The sequence below is a fragment of the Typopeltis vanoorti genome, chromosome 14 (assembly GCF_054136105.1).
Source record: "Typopeltis vanoorti isolate ZY-2024b chromosome 14, IOZ_Tvanoo_1.0, whole genome shotgun sequence".
Taxonomy (NCBI): domain Eukaryota; kingdom Metazoa; phylum Arthropoda; class Arachnida; order Uropygi; family Thelyphonidae; genus Typopeltis; species Typopeltis vanoorti.
The window spans coordinates 88604803-88627551 of NC_143562.1; the positions used below are offsets into that span (position 1 = coordinate 88604803).

Genomic DNA, 22749 nt, shown 5'->3' on the forward strand with positions numbered 1-22749 from the left:
TTGGAGTTATTTGGCTAAGAAGAATACATGCGTATGCTATCTCACACACACAAAAAAACCATATACAAAATGCATAAAAGAACACGATAGTGTGAAGTGACACTGTAGTCATATACATATAAAAAATAAGCATAAAATTAAATGTCTAAGTTTGACAACTAGTCAACAGCATCAGTGGAAACTGTTATAAAGTCAGATACTGGTCCCAGGAAGGTGCTGTGAGGACAGTCAAATGTGATATATTGTATAATTTGGTTATCCTCACCACAGTCACAAGATGATTTTGGCCCCAGGTGAATAAGGAAGCTCCGCACCTACCATGGTTGGTGCGAATCCTATTTAGGAAGGCCCATGTTTTTCGAGGTAAGTCGAACTTTGATATTTTGGAGTGTGACAAGCAGTCACAATTGGCTTGTGACCAAAAGGAGAGCCTCCCACTCAGACCACGATGAAGCTCCGAACAGTTGCATAAAATCAACAAATCCAGTTTTGAAAGCCAAATACAGAAACTTGTCTCCTGTTCAAATGATAGGGCAACTTCTGTTTTCATACTCTCACTTTTCACTCATCCTAATAGTATAATCATGGTATTACTTCGTTAACAATATCTGCTATATCCAAAGATACATCATTCTTGTCGAACTCCTTCGTCAATGCCACCAAAGCAACTCACTCCATGCTTCCTTTCGTTTTTCTGACACAAAGAAAAATCTAAAATACGCAATCACCCTTGACATTTCCAGAATGTTGTTCACATATGGCACAAAGCAGGGTGTGCATGAAGAAATAATTTTTAAACACATATTTCAAATTTATTTTAAATAAAGTCATGAACCATTACAAATATTAAGATGTTTATAGGGTGTCTGTAAATCAGATAAGGCAAGCATTGCCATCAAACGAAGCAAAAAGAGATGCACCCCTGCTAGGTACAGTCTGTGCTGATGGTTCAACCCATTTTTTAAAGGCTAAGGGTGAACAGATTTCTGTTATATAACTGTGGACAATTATTTTATCCTTCTCTACAATGGGAATCAATGTTAAAGATATTTTATGTATGCCTGTTTCAAACTGAGAATACAAAGGTTAAAACTTGTTAAGTAAATCACATCTACCTTTCTTTTTCCACATTTATAGTGTTTGTCTAAGAAACAAAAGAAAAAAAAATTAAACTCAATTTTTTTTCCCCTTAAAATTTTTATACAAATTGAATTTAGCATAAACCACTGGCACAGATCATGAGAGTTTGCCTACTCAACAAATTATTATATGGTCTACTACTAGGTACCAATCAACAAGTATTTGAAATGAGTGTTTTTTTTTAAAATCAAACTTGCAAGAAACTAAAAGAATATCCATACTAAACTAATGTGCTCTGGAATCTTATTACTGAGGTTAAATTGGTTAATATTATGCTATGAGAAGATGGCATGGATATTCAAGAAATTAAACATGATAGCTTAGACCAACAAAATTTAGAGGGAATAATTTCAGAGATATAAAAGAATGCTGATTACCTTCAGAATTAAGAGCCATTCAAAAATGAAAGGAAAAACAGTAGGAATAATCAGCAACATCCTGTTACTACTATCAAAAGAGGGGAGAGAACTTATTTTCAGGCACTTCACAATTTACTAGCTTCTTGATAAACAATTTAACTCTGCATTAATTGGTTATTCATTCAATACTGTCAGATTAACTAGGAGACTGAAATAGTCTCCTAGCAGCATCAGCTTGCCTAGATCTTGGTTATCTTCTGGGTCTTTACTCCTGCCATCATGCCTCCAACCCACCCCCAATGTTGAAACATATGCCTTCCTCCTAGACATTCTCTACCACTGTTCTGCCACTGCTTATTTCATAATTTTCATAAACAGTTGCTCAACTTTGATAACATGGATGATATGGTGAATGAAGCGGTAGTGCAATAGGTAACATGGAAGAAGAGTGCTTCATAATACAAACAGGAGTTGGAAAGACTGGAAATGTGCATATTAGGTATCAAGATATCACCATCAATGCTAAACTAGCAAATTTGAAAAAATACATTTTTGAGTATTTAAAACTGATGGGCCAAAATTTATCTCAAGTTAAAAGAACTGCATAAGTAACTTCCAAAACTTCAAAGTATTGATTTTTTTAATTAATGCTTTTATTATTGCACATGCACCTCCATGGAGTCCTAAGAATTATCATGGGAATCCCAAGCTATCAACACAATATCTATCGTACCTCTCCTTGAAACCATTAACAGACAAGACACTACATTCGTTTGCCATTCTCCAAATGAAAAATCTAGTCCCCACACCCTTGCATCACATGTTTCTACCAACTCACCCCTTCCTTTTTTTCATCAACCATCTATCTTCGTAGGGAGCATTACACAGACCACTTCATCCCCTAGATGAAGGAATCTGGTCATCTAGGTTTCTAGATGACCAGAGCTGAGCACAGTAATCCAGATGTGCTTGTATCAAGGTTTCATAAAGAGAAAACTCCCTTCTCTGCTAATTTCAGAATGAAACTGTTTTTGCTGTCGAGCAACCAAGTCACATTGCCTGTGACTTGGTTGTTCAACAAGAGCACATTCTTACTAAGTGGAAGGAAACAAAGATAATTCTATTACACAAATAAGGGCAGAACTATTTCAAGAAGCAATCGATTATAGTCCAATATCTCTGGAGTGGTCACTAAGGTATTATAGAGGTTTGCAACCAGAGATGGGGTAGATAGTATTTTAACCCTCTATAGAGGACAGCATGGCATTGTTAAAGGTAGGTCACCCTATTACAAAACATGAGCTAATTGATTTAGCACTTTGCTCCTGTTCTATAATAGGGTGACTGTAGAAGGAGAATAAATATTTCACAGTACTTATAGATTTTGTGAAGGCATTTGGCAGGATTCCACATGGGAAGTTATACAAACTAAAAAAAAAAAAATTGGTAACATGGAGAAGAGATTAGTCAGAGAGCAACATATAGAGAGGACAAGTCTGTACTTGGCTTCTATATTAATGATATTAAGGTTTGTCTGGACAGTAGTATGCCATTTTATTTTTATGTGACTCCCACCTACAAAAGTTTACAGGTATCTTATAATGCCTAACGTACATTAGTACCATGGGTACTAATGTACTGAAGGATTTTTTTTTTTTTTGTCAAAGATGCAAAATCAGGAAAGATGATAAAGGGCATTTCTGATACAGAATCCTTGCAGGCTAATGTGAACAAAATGGTTCAATGGACAAAATCAGTTCAATTATTTTGGATTCAAGCATTGCAGCAGAGTATGTTATTAATGGTAATTACAAGTGATCACTGAAGCAAGAGACTTGGAGTGATGATACAGGCATTTAAAGTTTAAGGACCACATTGCTAATTAAGGTGGTTAAGTCTACAATGTTGATGAGGACACAACTGGTAGAGTAGGCAAGTTATTCAAGGTTTTGATAAAACCAAATTTTGATACTAGGTTCAGAGGCGTGGGTAAAAGACTATTAAAAACAGGCCTCTGGAAATGTGCATATGCAAACAGACTAAGGCAAAGTCATCTTCAAAGTTTGAGTAATAGGTGGAAGAGAGGAGACATGATAGAAACAAGTTGATAAAAGGATCTTACAAGAGATTTTACACATGGAAGTTGAGGGTAGAACTCAGGGGGGGGGGGAGGGTACAAGTTTTCCATAACAAATGTCTTAAATATTGATCTCCTATGCAATCAGGACAACCCTATCAACTTTAATGCTACTGAGACAAATCTTTCATTTCTTACAAGAAATGATCTCACTTCTCACCTATATTTTTAATAATATCTTGATCTCTTGGGTAGAATATATTTCTAGCATTTTCTGGCTCAAAATTGTTACATTCAGCAGTCTCCTCAGCTTCCAAAAGTTTGTATTCTTTCCTGCTCAATTATAAGTCAATATAGAATGAACCTTAAATATTTTTTTTTTGTGTGTTCGTATTTGAGTAGTGCACCAAAAACCTTCCTAAAAATTCTCAAATTCCAGAATAGAGCAGTTAACAGATAATCACTTTTTTTAATATGTTTTTGTACTATGTAATCTTTCTTGGTTACTCTTTTGATTAACTGACTATCATTCCTCCACGTTCATTTGGTAAAAACACAACAGCAGCGATCTGTGAATAATATGTGCATAGAAAGTTTTGAAAATATGCTTACATGATGAGGTATCTGAATGTGTCCCTAAAGTTAGAAGAACAAATGGAATGGGAGTGAAATGGATGTGCAATCTCATAAAATGAGATCCACAAGAAATAACATGAGAGGAGTTAAAAAATATACAAAGTGAAGGTCAGAAAGTTGGGTATTGTATAGATAATACTTGGAGTATAAAAAGAAATTTGCTATGCACGCTAAAGACAACCAAAAAAAGAATTTTATCATTATGCTGAATGCATACCATACCCTGGTATCAGAAGCAGATGAGTTAGTTCAAATAACAAGTGCTTACTTCAAGTTCTATCAACTTAGTACATGTAACTACATTGGATAGGATTCTAGAGTTGTTGCATAACTAGGATAAAAATTATTACCACATGTTAAGGAATGCTCAGCTGAACTGGCTAGAAGTCTCAACTCATGAATATCCCACAGAAACAAAAGAATGTATGATAATCTCATTGCACAAGGCTCGTGCAAACACTGATGTGTCCAACTATCAATATCTCTGGAGTAATTGTAAAGATTTTAGAGAAGTTGGTAAGAACTTGCATACATTTGGATGGACAAACAAGCTATAGTTTGTAAGAAACAGCATGGGTTCACTAAAGAGAGGTTGTATTTTATAATGTTACAGCTGAGTTAAAGGGAATGGATATCCTATAATATTGTACTTTGCTAAGGCATTTGATGTTTCATAAACTGGATAATATGGTATTGCGATATAAACTATACATGTACCTGCTGAATTAGAAATAGTTATTTAATACCATGTTAGATCTTCTTTAGCCTGAATTACAACTCATATGTTGGATTGCATCTATAACATACCAAGCATTCATCAGATATCCTTTCACTGGCTCAGATTTGATGGAAGAGGACTTTGCTCCAGGATCTGTTTTTCTATTCTAACATGTCTCATATGTACTCAATGGGGTTTTGTGATGAACAGAGAAGATGGAGGAAGTCGTTATCATGCTCGTTGAACCACTGCTGAACAATTCTTGCTCAACAGCCAGTAGCATTGTCGTCCAAGAAACAACCATTACCTGCAGGATGGACGTGATCAGCAAAAATGTTCAGATATTCCTTGGAGGACATCTGCTCTTCCAGCAATATCAGGGTACCCATTCTGTACCAACAGAACCTTGAATTGTGTTTAAAAGGCAAGCTGAGTTTCATTGCTTTATGGAGTTTTTGCCAAACTGCCTACCGTGACACTTCAGACCATGACTTTTTTTCCAGTCTTCTTGACACCCCTTCCAGTTCGTTGCAGAAATCACCGGTTTCTGTATAGGCATGTGACTGCCAATACCAATCCTCTTCAATTCCCTGCACATAGTTCAGTGAGGTATGGGTCAGGAACAGCCTTCATTAAATGTTTCAGTCAATTGCTGGACAAATACACAGGAAGCTTTGTCTGTCTGTACAAGCCTTCTCAGGTGATGGCAATCTTGTTCCTGACCAAATGTCTTAGGACCACAGTTACACCTCTTAGACAAGCAAAGTGAGTTATTTTTCCACTGATTAAACACCTGAGATATCACCTTTTTGGGAAACTGGTCAGCTCTGCTGTTTTCAAAATCGTGACTCCAGCCAGATGGGCATTCACAATAAGCTTTTTAATCGAACTCCGAAAGATCCTATCATACATATTGTATCTTGGGCAGGCTACAATCTTTTGTTATTTTTTTGTTGTTTATTTATGTGACACATTTTTAATTATACTTGACTGTATCTAAGTAAAGTTAAAAAGAAACGTCATTTTATAGTAATAAACTCTACAATGACTTGTAAACCTATGACAACCCATTGAAGTTGTGTACATTATTCCCACATTTACACACCAGGCATGAGACTATAGTCATGTAACTATACCTTCAAAGAATACCTAACAAAAATAATAAATTTAGTAAGTGTAAGCAAACAAAGTTTGCGCCTGAAAATATCTTCAGATCTGAGGTAAGGTAGTGAACTCCAAGCAAAGGTGTACCAAGCTCTCATCACTCTCTGTCTCAGTATCTCTCATAATGCAAAGCACATCTCCCTGCGGACATGTATACTGCTATGCATTAAGGGAAGGGCCACTGCCCCACTGCCCAGACCGGTTTCAACCTTTATTGAGGTCTCATCAGTGGGAGGCAGACCCAAACATGGAGTTACTAAGGCAGAAGCCAGAAGGAGAGGTCATATTTACCTATAGGAGTTGCCAACAGGTGTACCACCTTATTATTGAATTACTCTGGATTTAGAAAAAGATGCTGGAAGTTTATTTTTCACTTGGTTAGACTATAATAAATTTAGTTTAATCCTTTATCCAAGTGTAAGCAAACAAAGTTTGCGCCTGAAAATATCTTCAGGACTGAGGTAAGGTAGTGCAACACCAATAAACTTCCAACATCTTTCTCTAAATCCAGAGTAATTCAATAATAAGGTGGTGCACCTATTGGCAACTCCTATAGGTAAATATGACCTCTCCTATTGCTTCTATCTTAGTATCTCCACATTTGAGTCGATCTCCCACTGACGAAACCTCAATAAAGGTTGAAACCAGTCTGGGTAGTGGCCCTTCCCTTAATGCATAGCGGTATACATGTCTGCAAGGAGATGTGCTTTGCATTATGGGAGATACTGAGACAAGGAGTGATGAGAGCTTGGTCCACCTTTGCTCGGAGTTGCTTGGTGTTGCACTATCTTACTTCAGTCCTGAAGATATTTTCAGGTGCAAACTTTGTTTGCTTACACTTGGATAAAGGATTAAACTAAAATTATTATAGTCTAACCAAGTGAAAAATAAACTTCCAATACCTAACAAAAAAATTCAGAGATATCCGAAGGAAAAATTTTGGGGATTTTTTTTTTCTTTCAGATATTTGTATTAGCAGCTAAAATTCTGTTCAGTATTTAATGTATTTTTCTTTCTAATTCTCTATAAACATATACATCTTTTATATATATGATATTGATTTTAAACCAAAGCATACAAGATGTCACGAAACCAACTTTTAATATACAATATGTTAGAATATCCCATTGACCAAAGACTGGAGACAACATATAGGAGTCCAAAGGAAGATTTGATAAACTTCTTGAGGTTATCCACTGAAAAATAATATACAGCAACTCATATTTGCTAATTGCACTTGAATGTTTATATGTGTTTTTGTGAATTCTTTATATTTACTGGCTCTGAAGATGCTGAAAAATAAATTGCAATGAAATGTATGTAAACCTACATTAGTGTGGTTAATTTTTCACATAACCTATCTACCATCAGTCACTATAAAAACTGTAGTAATGAAATGTACAAATACAAATTTATTTTTAAATTATAATGATGACTTGTGAATCATATGAGAAGGAATGAATTATGTACAGCAGTTACTCACAGAAACTGCAATGAAAACTGAAATAATTCTAATCATCACTAGAAAACTTAGTTCTTAAAGGCATAATAGAAGAACTATATTCTTGGCTATTTGGACCTCGTAGAGCACTAGCAGCATGCGTAAGCTGCAGTGCAGCATCTGGATGAGCTGAGCCAGGCAGCAATGTACATTCTCTATCTAGTATTGTAGCCATTCCTTCTAATAATTCATAAAATCCAAAAGAAAGTGCAGCTCGTCGCAACCGGTTTAATTCCTAGAAAGGAAAAGAAGAATTATGAACAAATACATAGTTTTTGTTGTTGTTCTAGGAAGACAAGATTACCTAAACGTAATGTGCAATTCATAGACAGAGAAACTGAAAATCGTGGTAGAACTTTATGAATAATTTCAGAAGTAAGAAAGACATACAGTAAACCCTCAATTTAACGGACAAAATTTCCATATGTCACATGAAAATTGACACCCTGTTAATTTTAAAATGCTTTTAACCAAGATTTGCTTATAATTAAATTAACAAGTTATTTTTTGTTATTAATTTCCTGTTAATTTTGGCAAATAGGCCATCATATGTTGGAAAAACGCTAGTAATTTATACGACATAAATGAGTCACCGCTCATAAAACAGTTTGGTGAATGATTAGGACGTGATCACACCAATCGCACTGTAATGGGTTCTTTTGTCGTGTGGTGCAACTTTCTGCGACAGTTAACGGACATCCCTTAGTCCCTATTAGTCCATTAAATCGAGGGTTTATTGTACATACATACATTAAAGAAAAGAAGAAAGAAAATATTAGAAAAATCAAATCCAACTGGTAAAAATGTTCTAACAATTCATTAAATTTTTACAGAGTGGCCAGCATTTGGTCATTGTATGATAACCAAGACACTGTCGATTCTAATAGCAAGCCATATGCATTTTTTTTTTTCTTAATTGTGTTAAAAATAATGTGTATTAATCATATTATGTGGTTCTAAACTATAATTAATAAAATATTATAAATAAAATTCTAAACTATACAGCTTCCAACCTTTAAATATCATAATATTCACAAAAAAATTATACTAACTATAGAGTCTAGCCTAACTGCCTAAAGAGAAATCTATTAACAGCAGAACGGAGTAAATGTAGAAAACATTATATATCAAATAAGTAAATCCATCAGCAAACAGCTGAATATCCCCTATATCATTTTATTTGTTCCTTCCTAATGAACAGCGTGATAAAAATTATATTTAATAAATAATAAACTGTATTCACCAGTGATGGTGAATACAATTCAAGTATTACAATGTATAAATTGTTATAGAACAATTAATTATCCCAATTTTAAAAGGACATCTCATCACCAATTGCTGTTCTTTTGCATATACCACCATTTCCTGGATTCTCCAGGATGAAGAAAGTTGCATAAAAAAGAAATCCTATATACATCATATCGCAGATTGGAACTGTCCCTACTCCTGGGGTAGGGACAGTTCCAATGTCCCTGGACACGGGGAGATACTGTTATTCACAATATCTTCCTGTGAGTATTTTGTCAATATCAAGTATTTTGGACAAATTTTGACAATATCAAGTATTTTGGACAAATTTTGACAATATCAAGTATTTTGGACAAATCTTTCTAACAAATCTTTATTTAGTTTCATTTCCCCTTAAGGTAAATCAAACTTGATCCTGAAATCACAGAACCATATCAACAGTTGTCACAAAATGAATGATAATAGTTCTCTTTTCTCATCTTCATCTACAAATCTTGCCAGTTTTCAGTGACTGTATTATGTATTACTGCTATGTACACCGACATATAGAGATAAGAAGGTAGTTAGACCACACTCGAACCAACTGTGCTCAGATTTAGTCACCTAGTTTTCATTGTAATGTGGAAATACTGGAGAAGGTCCAGTGACAAGTGACTAAGGCCGTATCAGTTAATTCTGGAATGTTGGCTATGGTGAGAGGTTACAGGAATGTAAATTACAGAGTTTAGTGGATGAGGAAAAGAGGCAATAGGATAGAGACATTTAAGTTAGTAGAGAGTGACAAGGGTTGAAAAAAACAGAGGCTATCTCGCTATGGTAAAAATGAATTAAAAAGAAGGGCTATGATGGCAAATGATTCGATGTGTAGGCTATGTAGAAGGAATGGATTCGAGTTTTTGGATGTGTGGAGTGAGTTTGATGGAAGATTGGATGTGCATAAGAGGGATGGCCTACACCTGAATGCATTTGGTATCAGGGGTCTAGAAAAACTAATAACTGGTATGAGACCTAACACAGAGAGTCAGGAAACTAAATTATAAAGGGAGGAATGGTGTGAATGTGAGTGTAAGAGCAACAATGTTATATAACTGTGTTAATGACAGGAATGGGCTTTGTCATGGAAATGTTGATGAGGCGATAACAATTTCAGGTTTGTGTTCATCCGGTTCAGACTCATCATATGTGCAAAGATGTCTACATGTGTACGACAGAGAAGAATAGAGATCTGCAAGTTGTCCAACTGTGTCAGACAGACTGCAAACAAGAGTATACAAAAGAACATTCGGGTAGATTATTAAGTCTGTACACGAATGCAAAGGAGTATAAGAAACAACGGGATAGAGTTTCTTGCCTTAGTCAATATGCTGCGACCTCAGATTGTAAGTATTAGTGAAACTTGGCTATCAGAATCAGACCTAATAACTGGTATCGAGTCATGGGTACAGTATTTTAGGAAAGATAGGAGAGGAGGGGGCGTGCCGCTAAAGATATCGGATGACTTCAATCCAGTTCGAGTTGAGATCTATGATTGTAGTAATACTACTAACAATATTTCACGTGGCAGCAAGTTTGAAGCCCTCTGGTGCGAGGTGGAATCTAACAAGACAAATTACATAGTGGGGGGTGTTGTTACAGACCTGGTGGATCGGTTGCTAGTGATGAAGAAATGCATTACCAAATAGAAAAGATGGTAATACATTTCTTCATCACTAGCAACCGATCCACCAGGTCTGTTCACTATTCTGCCTCCAGTTGGTGACAGTGATCATGTGGTACTCACTTGGGAAGTGACTAAGTTTATGAATGTTCCATTCAGAAAAGATTACATGCTGAACTACAAAGCAGGAAATTATGACCAACTGAGGAGTATACTGAGTTCAGTGGAATGGGATCAGTTGCTGGATGGAAAGAATATCGACACAATGCATGGGAAGCATTTAAACAATACTTAAATGATGCGATATCAGAATGCATCCCGAGAGTTCGAAGAATAAATAGAGTAGGAGTTGAAGGGATGTGTAATCTTATTAAACAAGAGATTTGTAAGAAAAGGATGATGTGGAAGGAATACTGTTTGCATAAGGATGACATCCGTTATAAGCAGCAGGCTGGAATAGTCACAACTTGTACAGAAAGCAAAGTCCAAGTATGAGTGAAAAGAAATTGGCTCTGCGTGCTAAAGACAACCCACAAGAATTCTATCGCTATGCTGCAGTAAAAGAAAGAATGAATATGAAAGAATAATTCTTCTAAATCCAGGTGACGTGACGTTTACAGATGCAGAAGAGGTTGTTCAGTTAATGAGTGTCCATTTCATTAAAAGCTATCAAATTGGTGAACGCAACATTGAGCTCACTGTTACCTCTTCACTAGATGACAAAACACAGGTGTGTGAGGCCGAGGTATTAGAGCTGTTGCACAGATTGAATAAGAATTCAGCAACATGGATTGATGGAATATCAGCTGAACTGGCCATTCCTTTGACCAGGATGTTTATATGAGTCTCAGAACAGGGAAGATTCCGCAGGAATGTATGGTAATTCCATTGCATGAGGGCGGTGCAAAGACTGATATATCTGACTATCGACCAATTAGAATCTCAGGAGTGGTGGTGAAGATTTTGGAAAAATTGGTTAGGGCCTGCATTCAGAAATGGGTTGGCAGTGAATCTCTACTTTGCAATGAAAAAAATGGGTTTACTAAGGGAAAGTCATGTTTTAGCTAGTTGCTCACATTCTATAACAATATTACCATTGAACTAGACAAGAGGAATGTATACACCATGATACTTTTGGATTTTGCTAAGGCTTTTGACAGAATACAGCATGGAAGACTGCTGCATAAATTGGAGAAAATGAGTTTGGGTTATACAATATTAGCATGGATAAGAGGATGGCTGACTGACAGATATCAAAAAGTGGTATGCGGGGGGATCTGTAGGGCTGGTTACCAGTACAGTGAGACATTGTCTCATATAGCCCAGTGTTGCTTCTGCACCTATGGGGTCTGCATGCGGAGGCATGACGGTGTGGTCTCCATTCTGAACAACCGCTTTAGGAACAAAGGTTGGAAGACCGTGGTGGAAAACCACATTATAATCACTAAATCTGGCTTACGCAAAACCACGGGTTTGCGTAAGCCAGATTTAGTGATTAAAAGAGACAGTGATGCCCAGGTGGTGGGAACAGGGCACCCACTATCCCTATAGCCATAATAATAAGTTAAACTATTATAAGAATAACCGAGATCTAGTTGGTAAGATACAGGAGGAGCATGGAGCAATTCCAAGGTATATCAGCGCCACCATCTCTTTACATGGTGTATGGAGCGCAGATAGCTATAAGGAGTTAATACAGCTTGGACTTACGCAGAAGGATATAAAAGTTCTTTCCTTGAGGGCCCTACAGGGCACACTGGTGGAATGGCATTGCCACCAGAGAATGACTACAATGATAACTAGAACAGGCATAGGGTGAAACAACTTGTAAAGGCTTAGGCCTATATCAAGTCAGGACGTGATGTAAGGGTAGTGCTGCCCATAATCAGTACACAGATTAATAAAATAAATAAATAAATAAAAATAACAAGTGGTGTACCACAAGGATCAATGCTTGGTCCACTGTTATTCAATCTGTACATTAATGATATTGGGAAGGATTTGGCAAGCGACATACAGCTATTTGCTGATGATGCAAAGATAGGTAGGGTAATCAGGAATGCTGCTGATATGCAGTCTATGCAGAATGATTTCAATAGGCTGGAATTGTGGGCACGGGAAAACGGGTGTCAGTTCAATGTCAGTAAATGTAAAGTCATTCACTTTGGCATGATTAGATTTCCAATGTTGTATTATATTGGTGGGATTAGACTAGAAGAAACTGATGAGGCTAGGGATCTTGGAGTGTTAATAGCTAGAAAGTTGAAGTTCAGGGGCCATGTGGCAAATAGTCCACAATGTGGACTATTGTGCGCAGGTCTGGTCTCCATAAAAATGATATCAGGATTGTGGAATATTGATTATGAAGACAGATTGAGAATTTGTAGACTGCAGACACTAGCAAACAGGAGAAAGAGATAGTGATATGATTGAGACTTGCAAACTTTTGAAAGGGTCATACAGGATTTCAATTGATGGAATTTTTCAATTTATGGAGGGTGGGGAAAGGACGAGAGAGCATCCTTGGAAGCTGAGAATGAAGGCTAGATTTTTCTCTCAGAGGGTGGTGCATGATTGGAATGGATTGCCTTTGGATGTTGTGAGTGAATTCAAGAATAAGTATGATAGCTGGTGCATGTAGTATGTGGCCTCCCTTGAGTCTCTGACTCCCTGGAGGTCTCTCTTAATAATAATCATCTCTGGAAGTTGTGTAAGAGTGGTGAATAAGTGTGTGAGGAGTAGATTTTTTTTTTTTTTTTTTTTTACATGGAGAGCTGTAGATGAATAGAACACATTAACAGAATATGTTGTTAATGCAAGAAGTGTTAAAGAGTAAAGTTAAATATGATAGATAAATATGTTGTCGGTTGGATGAACCTCCCATGATGAGTGTTAATTCCATGGAAGCAGTATGATAATAATAGAGAGATTTTTTAATTTCAATGGACTGCTGTTAGTCATAATAAAAATATATCAATTTATATCAATTTACCTTATAAAAATTTTGGGTCTTTTCTGGCAATTTTCTTGCATGCCTCAATATTTTTTGGATGTCTGCCTAAAAAGATACACGAAAGATATGGAAAACATGAAAAACTATAATTTTTAGCAAAATTAAAATACATTTATTAAAATATTTCATTTTAATAAAATTTAATATAAAATATTTTGGAAGCCTGTGTAGCTCAGTGGATGTGGCGTTTGCCAACCACGGCGCTTGGCCGCACGAAGGAAGACTTGGTTTCGAGTCTAGTCGGCGACTAGAGGAAATTTTTCTAAGCCTTTTTTCGACCGGTTCCCGAGTTAGTCGATCTCTGGCACGGGCAAGCAGGTTTTTCCTCCCGGAAACTCAGGTTTTTCGTCCTGTAAACTCAAGAAAATCGACCGTAGAACCCACATTATTTCAGACATTAAATATATTGTGTTAGGGTTAGGGACCACGAGATGGCGGCACATTTGAGCCGTCTCTCTTCACCGAGTACCGCTTAATTAGTGATAGCCTTGGGCCATCTATCTCTGATTGGTACCAGTGGAGATTGAACTGCCCACTCAGTCTCCAAAAGTTAGATAGGCTAAATGGCCTCGCCTACTCCCCATATACGGGAATAAAAAGGCGTTAGCTGATTAGCTGAATATTTTGGGTTTAGAGAAGTTTTTGGTAATTTGCTATTATGGGTGAATTCACTGTTTGCAGCTGCCTCGGACCTCTTAGAGAATAAAAATGTCTTGTATAATCATGAGATCTGTAAGCTGAGTAAAAAAAAAACTCCGTGTGAGGCACCTGTTCATGATGGAGGGGATCTCTCAGTGAAATGGTACTGGCCCTTTTCATTCTTCCTGTATTCTTTGCTCTACTTCTCCTGAGTCTTTTTTTTTTGCTATCCTATCTTCCAAATTACCATCACTGTGATCCAATGCCATGTTATGCAACCCATGGACATCCAAAAAGGGGGGGGGATCCTTTTAGTCATGCACTATTTTGGCCACTGTTTCGGCAAGACGGGCAAGTCTTGGATGGCCCAGACAGGATCAATTGGCTAGTGGACTTGCCTGCAAGGGTCAAGTGTACTGCAGTAGGTCTCCTTCCCCATGGTCTGAGGACAGGACCTATGGCTTGCTGTGGTGTTCAGAGAGCGTCTAAGGTAGCCTTGGCATTCCACTCCCAAGTGCAGTCACTGCTTGCTGATGAGTGGACATTCATGTGTGGCTCCATGGTGGATAGGAAGCTCTGGCACTGAACAAAAAACTGAGCATGAATTCTCAATTAATTCAAGAGCCCTAACAAAGTCCCAATCAAATAATGGTATCATTAATATACCTTTTGATAAGAGAAGTAAGAAACAAAAGATGTGATACCAGTATAAATGTACCAGTTTCTTTAACCATTCATGCAACAGGTGAAAAGCCATTAGGGAAAATGTCACCCTCAACCTCAAAAAATAACATTGATTTCCGAATGCGATCTCCTTGGTGTTCCTGACAAGGATATACTTTCAGAGCCGAAAGATCAGCGGGTGACAGGTATGAAGTGCATCCTGATCCATAGAGAGAGTCACCTGGCTCAAACCAGAAATACTATCTCTACTTTTGATACATCTAAGCCTCCTACATTTGTAAAAGCAGGAATCTCAATTGTCCTTAGACTATACATCTGTAATCCACTAAGATGCTTCAAATACTAGAAATATGGACATGTCAAAACTGCCTGTTGTAGTTCTGCTACATGTGACTGATGTAGTAAAGAGTATGCTAACAAATCTTGCTCTGCAAAGAAAGCTAAATGTGTAAACTGTCACGGAGATCATCCAGCATACTTCCATGCATGTCAGAAGCAGAAAGGTGAAAAAGAAATACAAAAGATAAAAACAGAACAAAAAATATCATAATTAGTGAACAGCTTCCTCCCACAGTAGGCAACTACCTTTATGTTAATGACTTCAATTTACTGTCACTCCTGTGAATTAAGAATAGGACAAACTATTATTATTATTAACTTTCTTTATACACATTTGCCATTTTCAGGGAAAAGTGTAAAAAAAAAAAGCACTGAATATCCTCTGCACTTTATACTCTACAGAATGGAATGCCAACCAAATTTATTATGCACGCGAACATTTAAAGCTTGATTATGGGTCCTAAGTTTACCGTTCTGCAAGGGAGAGTGCTCTCCTGAGGTTGGACCCTATCCATCATCAGGGTATCCAAATAGCCATTGGTGCTTTTCACACATCACCCATTCAAAGTCTTTATGTTGAATCAAATGACCCCCCCCCCCCATCACTTAGATGAAAACATTTGTCTCTTAATTATGCCCTAAAAATAAAGTCCCTTCTGGATCATCCTACATGGACTAGTCTCTTTTTTTTCTCTCTGTTAGGATATCCAATATCACACATCAGACTGCAATTTGTCCTTTGGATATGCATATTGAAGAGGCTATGGAAGTTACTGGCATGAATGCTGACAAAATTACCAATACCTGCAACCTCACACTACTTAGTCAACTATAGAAGTCCCATATGCCATCATGTGTCTACCTCCAAATGTTTAATGTATGCAGAGCAGTCTGCTCTGATTTTTTGCCCATTTACACTGAGGGTTCAAGATCAGAGATCTCTGTTTCCTAACATTACTATCTCCAACCAGATCCCATGTGTGAGAAATGCAACACCCACCTTACCATTAGTCATATTCTGGTGGAGTGCCAGTACTTCACATGAAAAAATAATGATATTTTTACTTTTGTTTAGCTAGTTTTACACAGTGTTTAGCTTTATTACATTTGTCTGTAAAAATAATCATATTAAAAATTCTGAATATTTTTACGTATTAATTTTGCTTGTTAGTTTTTGTTTTCATATACGCAGTGTCTGCACTTGTGATGTGCTCGTTATGAAAATATTATGTTAGAAGTAATATGTAAAAAAAAGTAAAAATATTGAAGTACTTACTTAATTGATTATTTGTATTATTTATAAGAAAGTTTATTGTATTTTTAAATGTTGAATTTTGTGTTTATGAAAGACTTTCTTCAGCATTGGTGGATACAGCGAGTCAGCCATATTATTACAATGCGTAGTTTCTGACGTTGTTGAAGTGCGCATGCTCCCGGAGTGAACTTGATGTTTGATTGACAGCTGACAAGAAAGCGTTGCGTATCCAAGTTACAGTGGTAAACAGGAGAGCGTTCGGAAAGTTTTTAGAACACTGGCCGAGGAATATTCAAGTTGGGAGGAACTTGATTTTTTGTGCGCGGCAGTTAAAAGGAAATTTCATATTGTATTCAGAAAAAGGAATAGTGGAAATAATATGTTTCAAGAAGGAATAAGTACAGAAGAAAAAGGAAATCTTGAAACTAAGTTTTTATAAACTGGCCGAGGAATATTCAAGTTGGGAGGAACTTGATTTTTTGTGCGCGGCAGTTAAAAGGAAATTTCATATTGTATTCCGAAAAAGGAATAGTGGAAATAATATGTTTCAAGAAGGAATAAGTACAGAAGAAAAAGGAAATCTTGAAACCAAGTTTTTATAAACTGGCCGAGGAATATTCAAGTTGGGAGGAACTTGATTTTTTGTATGCGGCAGTCAAAAGGAAATTTCATATTGTATTCCGAAAAAGGAATAGTGGAAATAATATGTTTCAAGAAGGAATAAGTAAAGAAAAGGGAAATCTTGAAACTAAGTTTTTATAAACTGGCCAAGATATATTCAAGTAGGAAGGAACTTGATTTTGTTTTGTGTGAGGCAGTAAAAAGGAATTTTAAAGGGATCCTAAAAAATGAAGTACAGAACCTTGTAACTTCTGGAAAGAGCCTTAACAGGAAGAGAATAAGACTATGAACATTTTTTTGTGATTTGTGAAAGAAAAAGTGTTTTGTCTTAAGAGTAAGTTTGTATTTTTTAAATAAGGCCTTGGATCCATATAATCTGTAATTGTAGTTATGTATTTTTACTAGAAGTGTATATATATTGTTTTAAGTTTTATTAAATGTGCTTATTTTGTACTTGGTATTGAGTCAATGATTAGCTGGATTCTGAAAAAGTGAGTTAAAGTCATTGCACCAATTGGAGTGAACTCTTTGTGCAAATATAATAACATATAGGGACACTCAGAGTCAAAATAAAAATAATTGTTAGTAAATGAAATATTATTTATAATACACATTATAAATAACAATGGCACAGGCAGCCTATATATATATAGGATAATTCATTAAATATTAACAATGGCGCAGTCGCCTACAGGATAAATAAATTCATTAATTATTAACATGTCTTTATATTATTTAAGAGCACAAATTGACTTATTTGCCAGGAACTTTTTATATGCGTTCTTCTTTTCCTTCACTGCCTCTTTGACTTCCTGTGTCCAGCATGGAGTTCTGATTTTTCTATCCTTGCAGACAAACTCACCACATGCCTCTCTGGCTGAATCAATCAGTGTTTTCTTTAGGATTTGCCACCGAATCTCCAAGGTTCCTGTTCTCAAACCTTTTCATTTTTTCTTCAATAATCTTTGTGTATTTTAGTCTACAGTTCATATCTGAGAGCTGCTCAACTTTTATTTGCTTTAAAACTTTCTTGCAAGTTCTTCTTTTGAATATGAAATTCAATTTCATCCTGCTCAAGACTAAATAGTGATCACTTCCAATTTCAAATCCTCTGTACACTCTAGTGTCTGGTACCAGTGAGAAAACATCACTATCTATCAACAATATCATAGTCAATAAATTTTTCTTATTCTGCCCCTTCTCTCCATGTGAATTTGTGCACATTTTTATGTTGGAATATTATGTTAGTAATAACTAGTTTATGTCCTGAACAGAAATTCAACAGGTATTTGCCATTATTATTAGCTTTGCTCTTTTTCTCCAAATTTTTCCAAAATATGTCTGACAAGCCAGCCAGGTTGGATGAGTGGTTAGCCTATCTGCTCTGCAGCCCAGAGGTTGTGGGTTCAAATCCCACATAGGCATGGATGTTTGTGAGTGTCCTCTCCCAAGATGGACTGGATCACCATGAGAGTAGTAGACCCAAAACTCCTGCAATGGGAGAGGCCTTCACCCTGCAGTGGGTAGGAAAATAGGCTGTTAATTTTTTTTTTTTTTTAATGTCTGACAATCATTTCCTATTCTGTTATTTAGATCCCCAATAAGAACCATCTTTTCTTTTTTCATTGTGTCAGTTGCTTTCCTATAAAGCCTCAAAAATTTCCTCCACTTCTATCTTAGTAGAACCTTCTGTGGGACCATAGGCACAAATAAGTCTCATTGTTCAGTTCCCCATTCTCATATTTGCCCACATCACCTACTCGAGACTGCCTACCATTGAAGAAGACTGGGATGTGTTTCAGAATTTGTTTTAGTAGCTGACTTTTTGCCGTTTGCCCTGGTTCCCTGGCGAAAATAACCGAAGCCTTGTTTAACTGGCCGACACCCCAGCTGGCAGGAAATTCTGTCATGTTGTACCATCATTTTGCATTGTGGTTTAAGCCAATAAGAATACAATTTAATCAGCTAGATCCCAAATTGCCCATCCTCATTTGTTCAGTATCCAGGTAGATATCTAACAAGGCATACCACAAGAAGGTGAGGATTGGACATTAGGTCAAAAGCCCTAGTTGGTTCTCTGTATTCCTTTAAAGGCTATGTGGAAGTCTCCTCTCAGTTATACAGCTTTGACCCTTAAGCACTGAATTTTATATGTTATTAACAAACTTGGAATGTTCCATAACTTAAAATAACAGGAGTGTCTGGACAATTATTGATAGATAATGTATACTGATTGACATGTGCTTGAAGTAAATGGCAAAGCTGGAGACCTAGAAGATTGACAGTGAATAGTGAGTTGAAGTTCACAGGCCACATTAATAAAGCAGTAAATGTCATCACCAAGGATAAGTGCCATGCTGAAGAGAACATGTAACAATAAAAGAGATGTTCTCTTTCTCTCTTTAAAAGGCATTCCCATCTAAACTGCTGTGCTTAGATATGTCCACATGTATTTTGTGGGAGTGGGAGGAAGATGAGGAGACTGGAGAGATGGTTGAGAATCTGTAACTATGGTGATATTTAGTCTATGACATGAGTGCAGGAAATGTAGGTTTCAAAGTTTAAGGGAGGAGAGACAAGATTCAATAGAAACATATAGATTAACAAGGAGATTCTATAATGTATATGCAGGAGAGTTCTTCAGTTTACAGCAGGAGGAGTGGGAGAGAGAACAATGAGTCACTTAAATACTTATCGTGTATCTTCAGGATGAAGTATGTGTGTTTAGAAGTTATGGGAAAACCTCAATCAATAATTAATAATTACACTATTAAAATCAAGCTTATTATTTTTAATGGTAATGATACAAAATTAAATAGTTAAGAGGATTATCGAAAAAAACAAACATAGTGATGCGTGATTCTGAGTGGCAGAATTACACTTTAGCTTTAGGAGAGAGAGAGAGAGAGAGAGAGAGAGGAGAGGAAGAGAGAGAGAGAGAGAGATATTGTAGGGAAGAGGCTATTATATTTTTAAAATTTCTTCTTCTTCTTATTATTATTACATGACAATTACAGAGAGTCCAAAGACTCATCGAGGGAGGGCACCTACTCTACAACTCTCTGTCTCCACCAACTACAACTAACCGCAACTACACCAACCCCATCTACCACACACCACCACCACTAGTATTTCTGCAGACAATTAAAAACATCCATGCCAGTGGTGGCCAGTGAAAATTTTAAGTGGGGGATGCTGCATATAGAAAATTTTAAAAAAAAATTATTTTTTTCCTAATCAGTAACCAATTTATTAATAAATAAATTTACATATTAAAAAATTACTTTATTAAAAATATTTCACCCTCACCACGAACAAACACCAATGCATACAATATATCTGTAAGCGACACTGCCCAAACAAACGGTGTCGGAATCATTTGTAACATGCAATGAGAAGCGTAAACAAATATCGGCGAGTCTAGCTGCAATTGGCGCGATAATTCTAACACTGCATTTGTTTCATGTGACGATAATTGAAAAAAATATAAATCTTTTCATATTTTCAACAGTGAACACTCGTCATAATTCAGCCTTGTATCTATAATAAATAAATAATTATATGTTATTTTAACAAAATAAAATAAGATTTACAAAATAGTTCACCCTCACCACGAACACGCACCAATAATACAGGGTGTCCCAAAATTCACGCAAGAAGTAATTTTGATAGAAAACACAGGTTTTTAATTAAAAATTGTAATTTCTTATTGATTCATAAAGTATACAGTATAGGGTTATGCATGGAATAGCATATCGGGTAAATGGCCCCCATGACTTTGCTGGCACATACGCACTCTTTTGTCGAAATTTTCCATGACCGTTTTGCATAAATGTGGCTGAATTTCGTTGATACAGCGCTCAATTTCCTCCTTCAAGGCGTGGGTGGTCGTGGGCTTGTTGGCATAAACCTTGGACTTCAAAAAACCCCAAAGAAAAAAGTCCGATGGCGTTAAGTCACATGATCTGGGCGACCAATTCTGATCACCAAAACGGGAAATTGCACGACCATGAAATGACTCATGCAGTAATTGAATTGTTTCTCAGGCTGTGTGGCATGTGGCACCATCTTGTTGAAACCACATGTCGTCCACATCCATATCTTGCAATTTAGGCACAAAAAACTGGATTATCATGTCGATAATCCAGTAGCGAGCACCATTAATGTCATTGCCTTACCAGCTGCATTTTTGAAGAAGAATGGACCGATGATGCCTCCAGCCCAAAATCTGCACCAAACAGTGACACGTTGTGGATGCATTTGTTTCTCAACAATCACTCGTGGATTTTCTGAACCCCAAATGCGACAATTTTGTCGATTAACGAAGCCATCAAGATGAAAATGAGCCTCATCGCTGAAGATGATTTTGTTCGAAAAATAAGCATCCACTTGTTGTTGTTCCATAATCCATTCAACGAACTCTCTTCGCTGTGTGGTCAGTAGGATTCAGTTCTTGAGTCAATTGAACTTTGTAAGCATAAAGATGCAAATCTTTCGTGAGAATACGCTGTAGAGAGCGTCTCGAAATGCCCAATTCAAGACCACAGCCGAATTGATGTTCCTGGACTCTCAGCAACACTCTCACGAATTGCTTCAATGTTTTCTGTTGAACGACGGCCAGAGTGTATAAGATCACTAATTGATCCAGTTTCCTTGAATTTTTTAATTAATCTTTTCACAGTTGATGAAGTTAAATCACTATTCTGACCATATTTTGTATGAAAATTGCGAACTGTAGCTGCCAAACCTTCATTATTTTTAAAATATTGCTCAACAATGAAAATGTGTTGTTCTTTCGTGTAGCGCTCCATTTTTAATAACCCTGAACTGTCAGCTGTCGCGCTGTCTTTTTTTTCTCGTTGGCAACACTTTACCGCACAAATGGCGCTAAATTTAAATCGTGCGTGAATTTTGGGATACCCTTTAAAAGTTTCGTATCTCACAGAAATAACGTGCGCAAGCATATGATACATTGCCTAAACGAGCAGTGTTGGAATCACTTGTAACATGCAATGAGAAGCACAAATGAATATCGGTGAGTCTAGCTGCAATTGGCCGAATGTGATAATTCCGACACTCTGAGTTAGATCGCAGTGCATTTGTTTCATAATCTAAAGTGTTAATCGAACAATTCCAATTATTAACTATTCAATCAATGTCAAAACATAAGCTGTAACCTTTAACATATTGTATTGCATTTATATAATGTTGTAAGCATTATTATTTATAAACACAAACAAAATTTAATTTTTTCATTTTTTCCTTGGGGCTGCTGCAGTGTCGCAGTGCTTATGTACGAGCCGCCACTGATCCATGCGCTTGGTGGGATTCGAACTCGCAGCCTTTTGGCTGAAAGCAGATACACTCAGCCAACCAGACCTGGCAATTTTTAGAGAAATACCAAAAATTAAACTATTATTTTGCCCCAATTTCTTGAGTGGAAGAGTATCTTCCCCTTTCTTTTGGATCAGAGAGGAGCTTTAAATTTATAAATTATTTCTTTTTATATTATTATTATTCTTTTTTTTCTTAACATAGTTTACTTCACTTTTCACTAATCATAACATTTATTGAAAATTTCTGCCTTACAATTAGCTTACAGATAATTTATATTTTTAGGGAAATACCAAAAATGAAACTATTATTTTGCCTCAATTTCTTGAGGGAAGAGTATCCCCTCCCATTCCTTTGGATCAGA

General features: G+C 36.5%; 1 protein-coding gene across 2 annotated transcripts in view; it reads right to left on the reverse strand.

Annotated features, from left to right (window-relative positions):
* Positions 1-7486: 7486 nt before the first annotated feature.
* The window catches only part of IntS14 (integrator complex subunit 14), an 87484-nt gene continuing 72221 nt past the window's right edge, over positions 7487-22749 (reverse strand). For both annotated transcript variants that reach the window (XM_090403791.1, XM_090403792.1), the window contains exons 8-9: positions 13493-13558; positions 7487-7830 (exon numbers count right to left, since the gene is read on the reverse strand). In XM_090403791.1, coding sequence (XP_090259917.1) covers positions 7606-7830; positions 13493-13558 — 291 coding nt within the window. In that variant the 3' untranslated portion in view covers positions 7487-7605. The remainder of the gene's footprint in view (positions 7831-13492; positions 13559-22749) is intronic.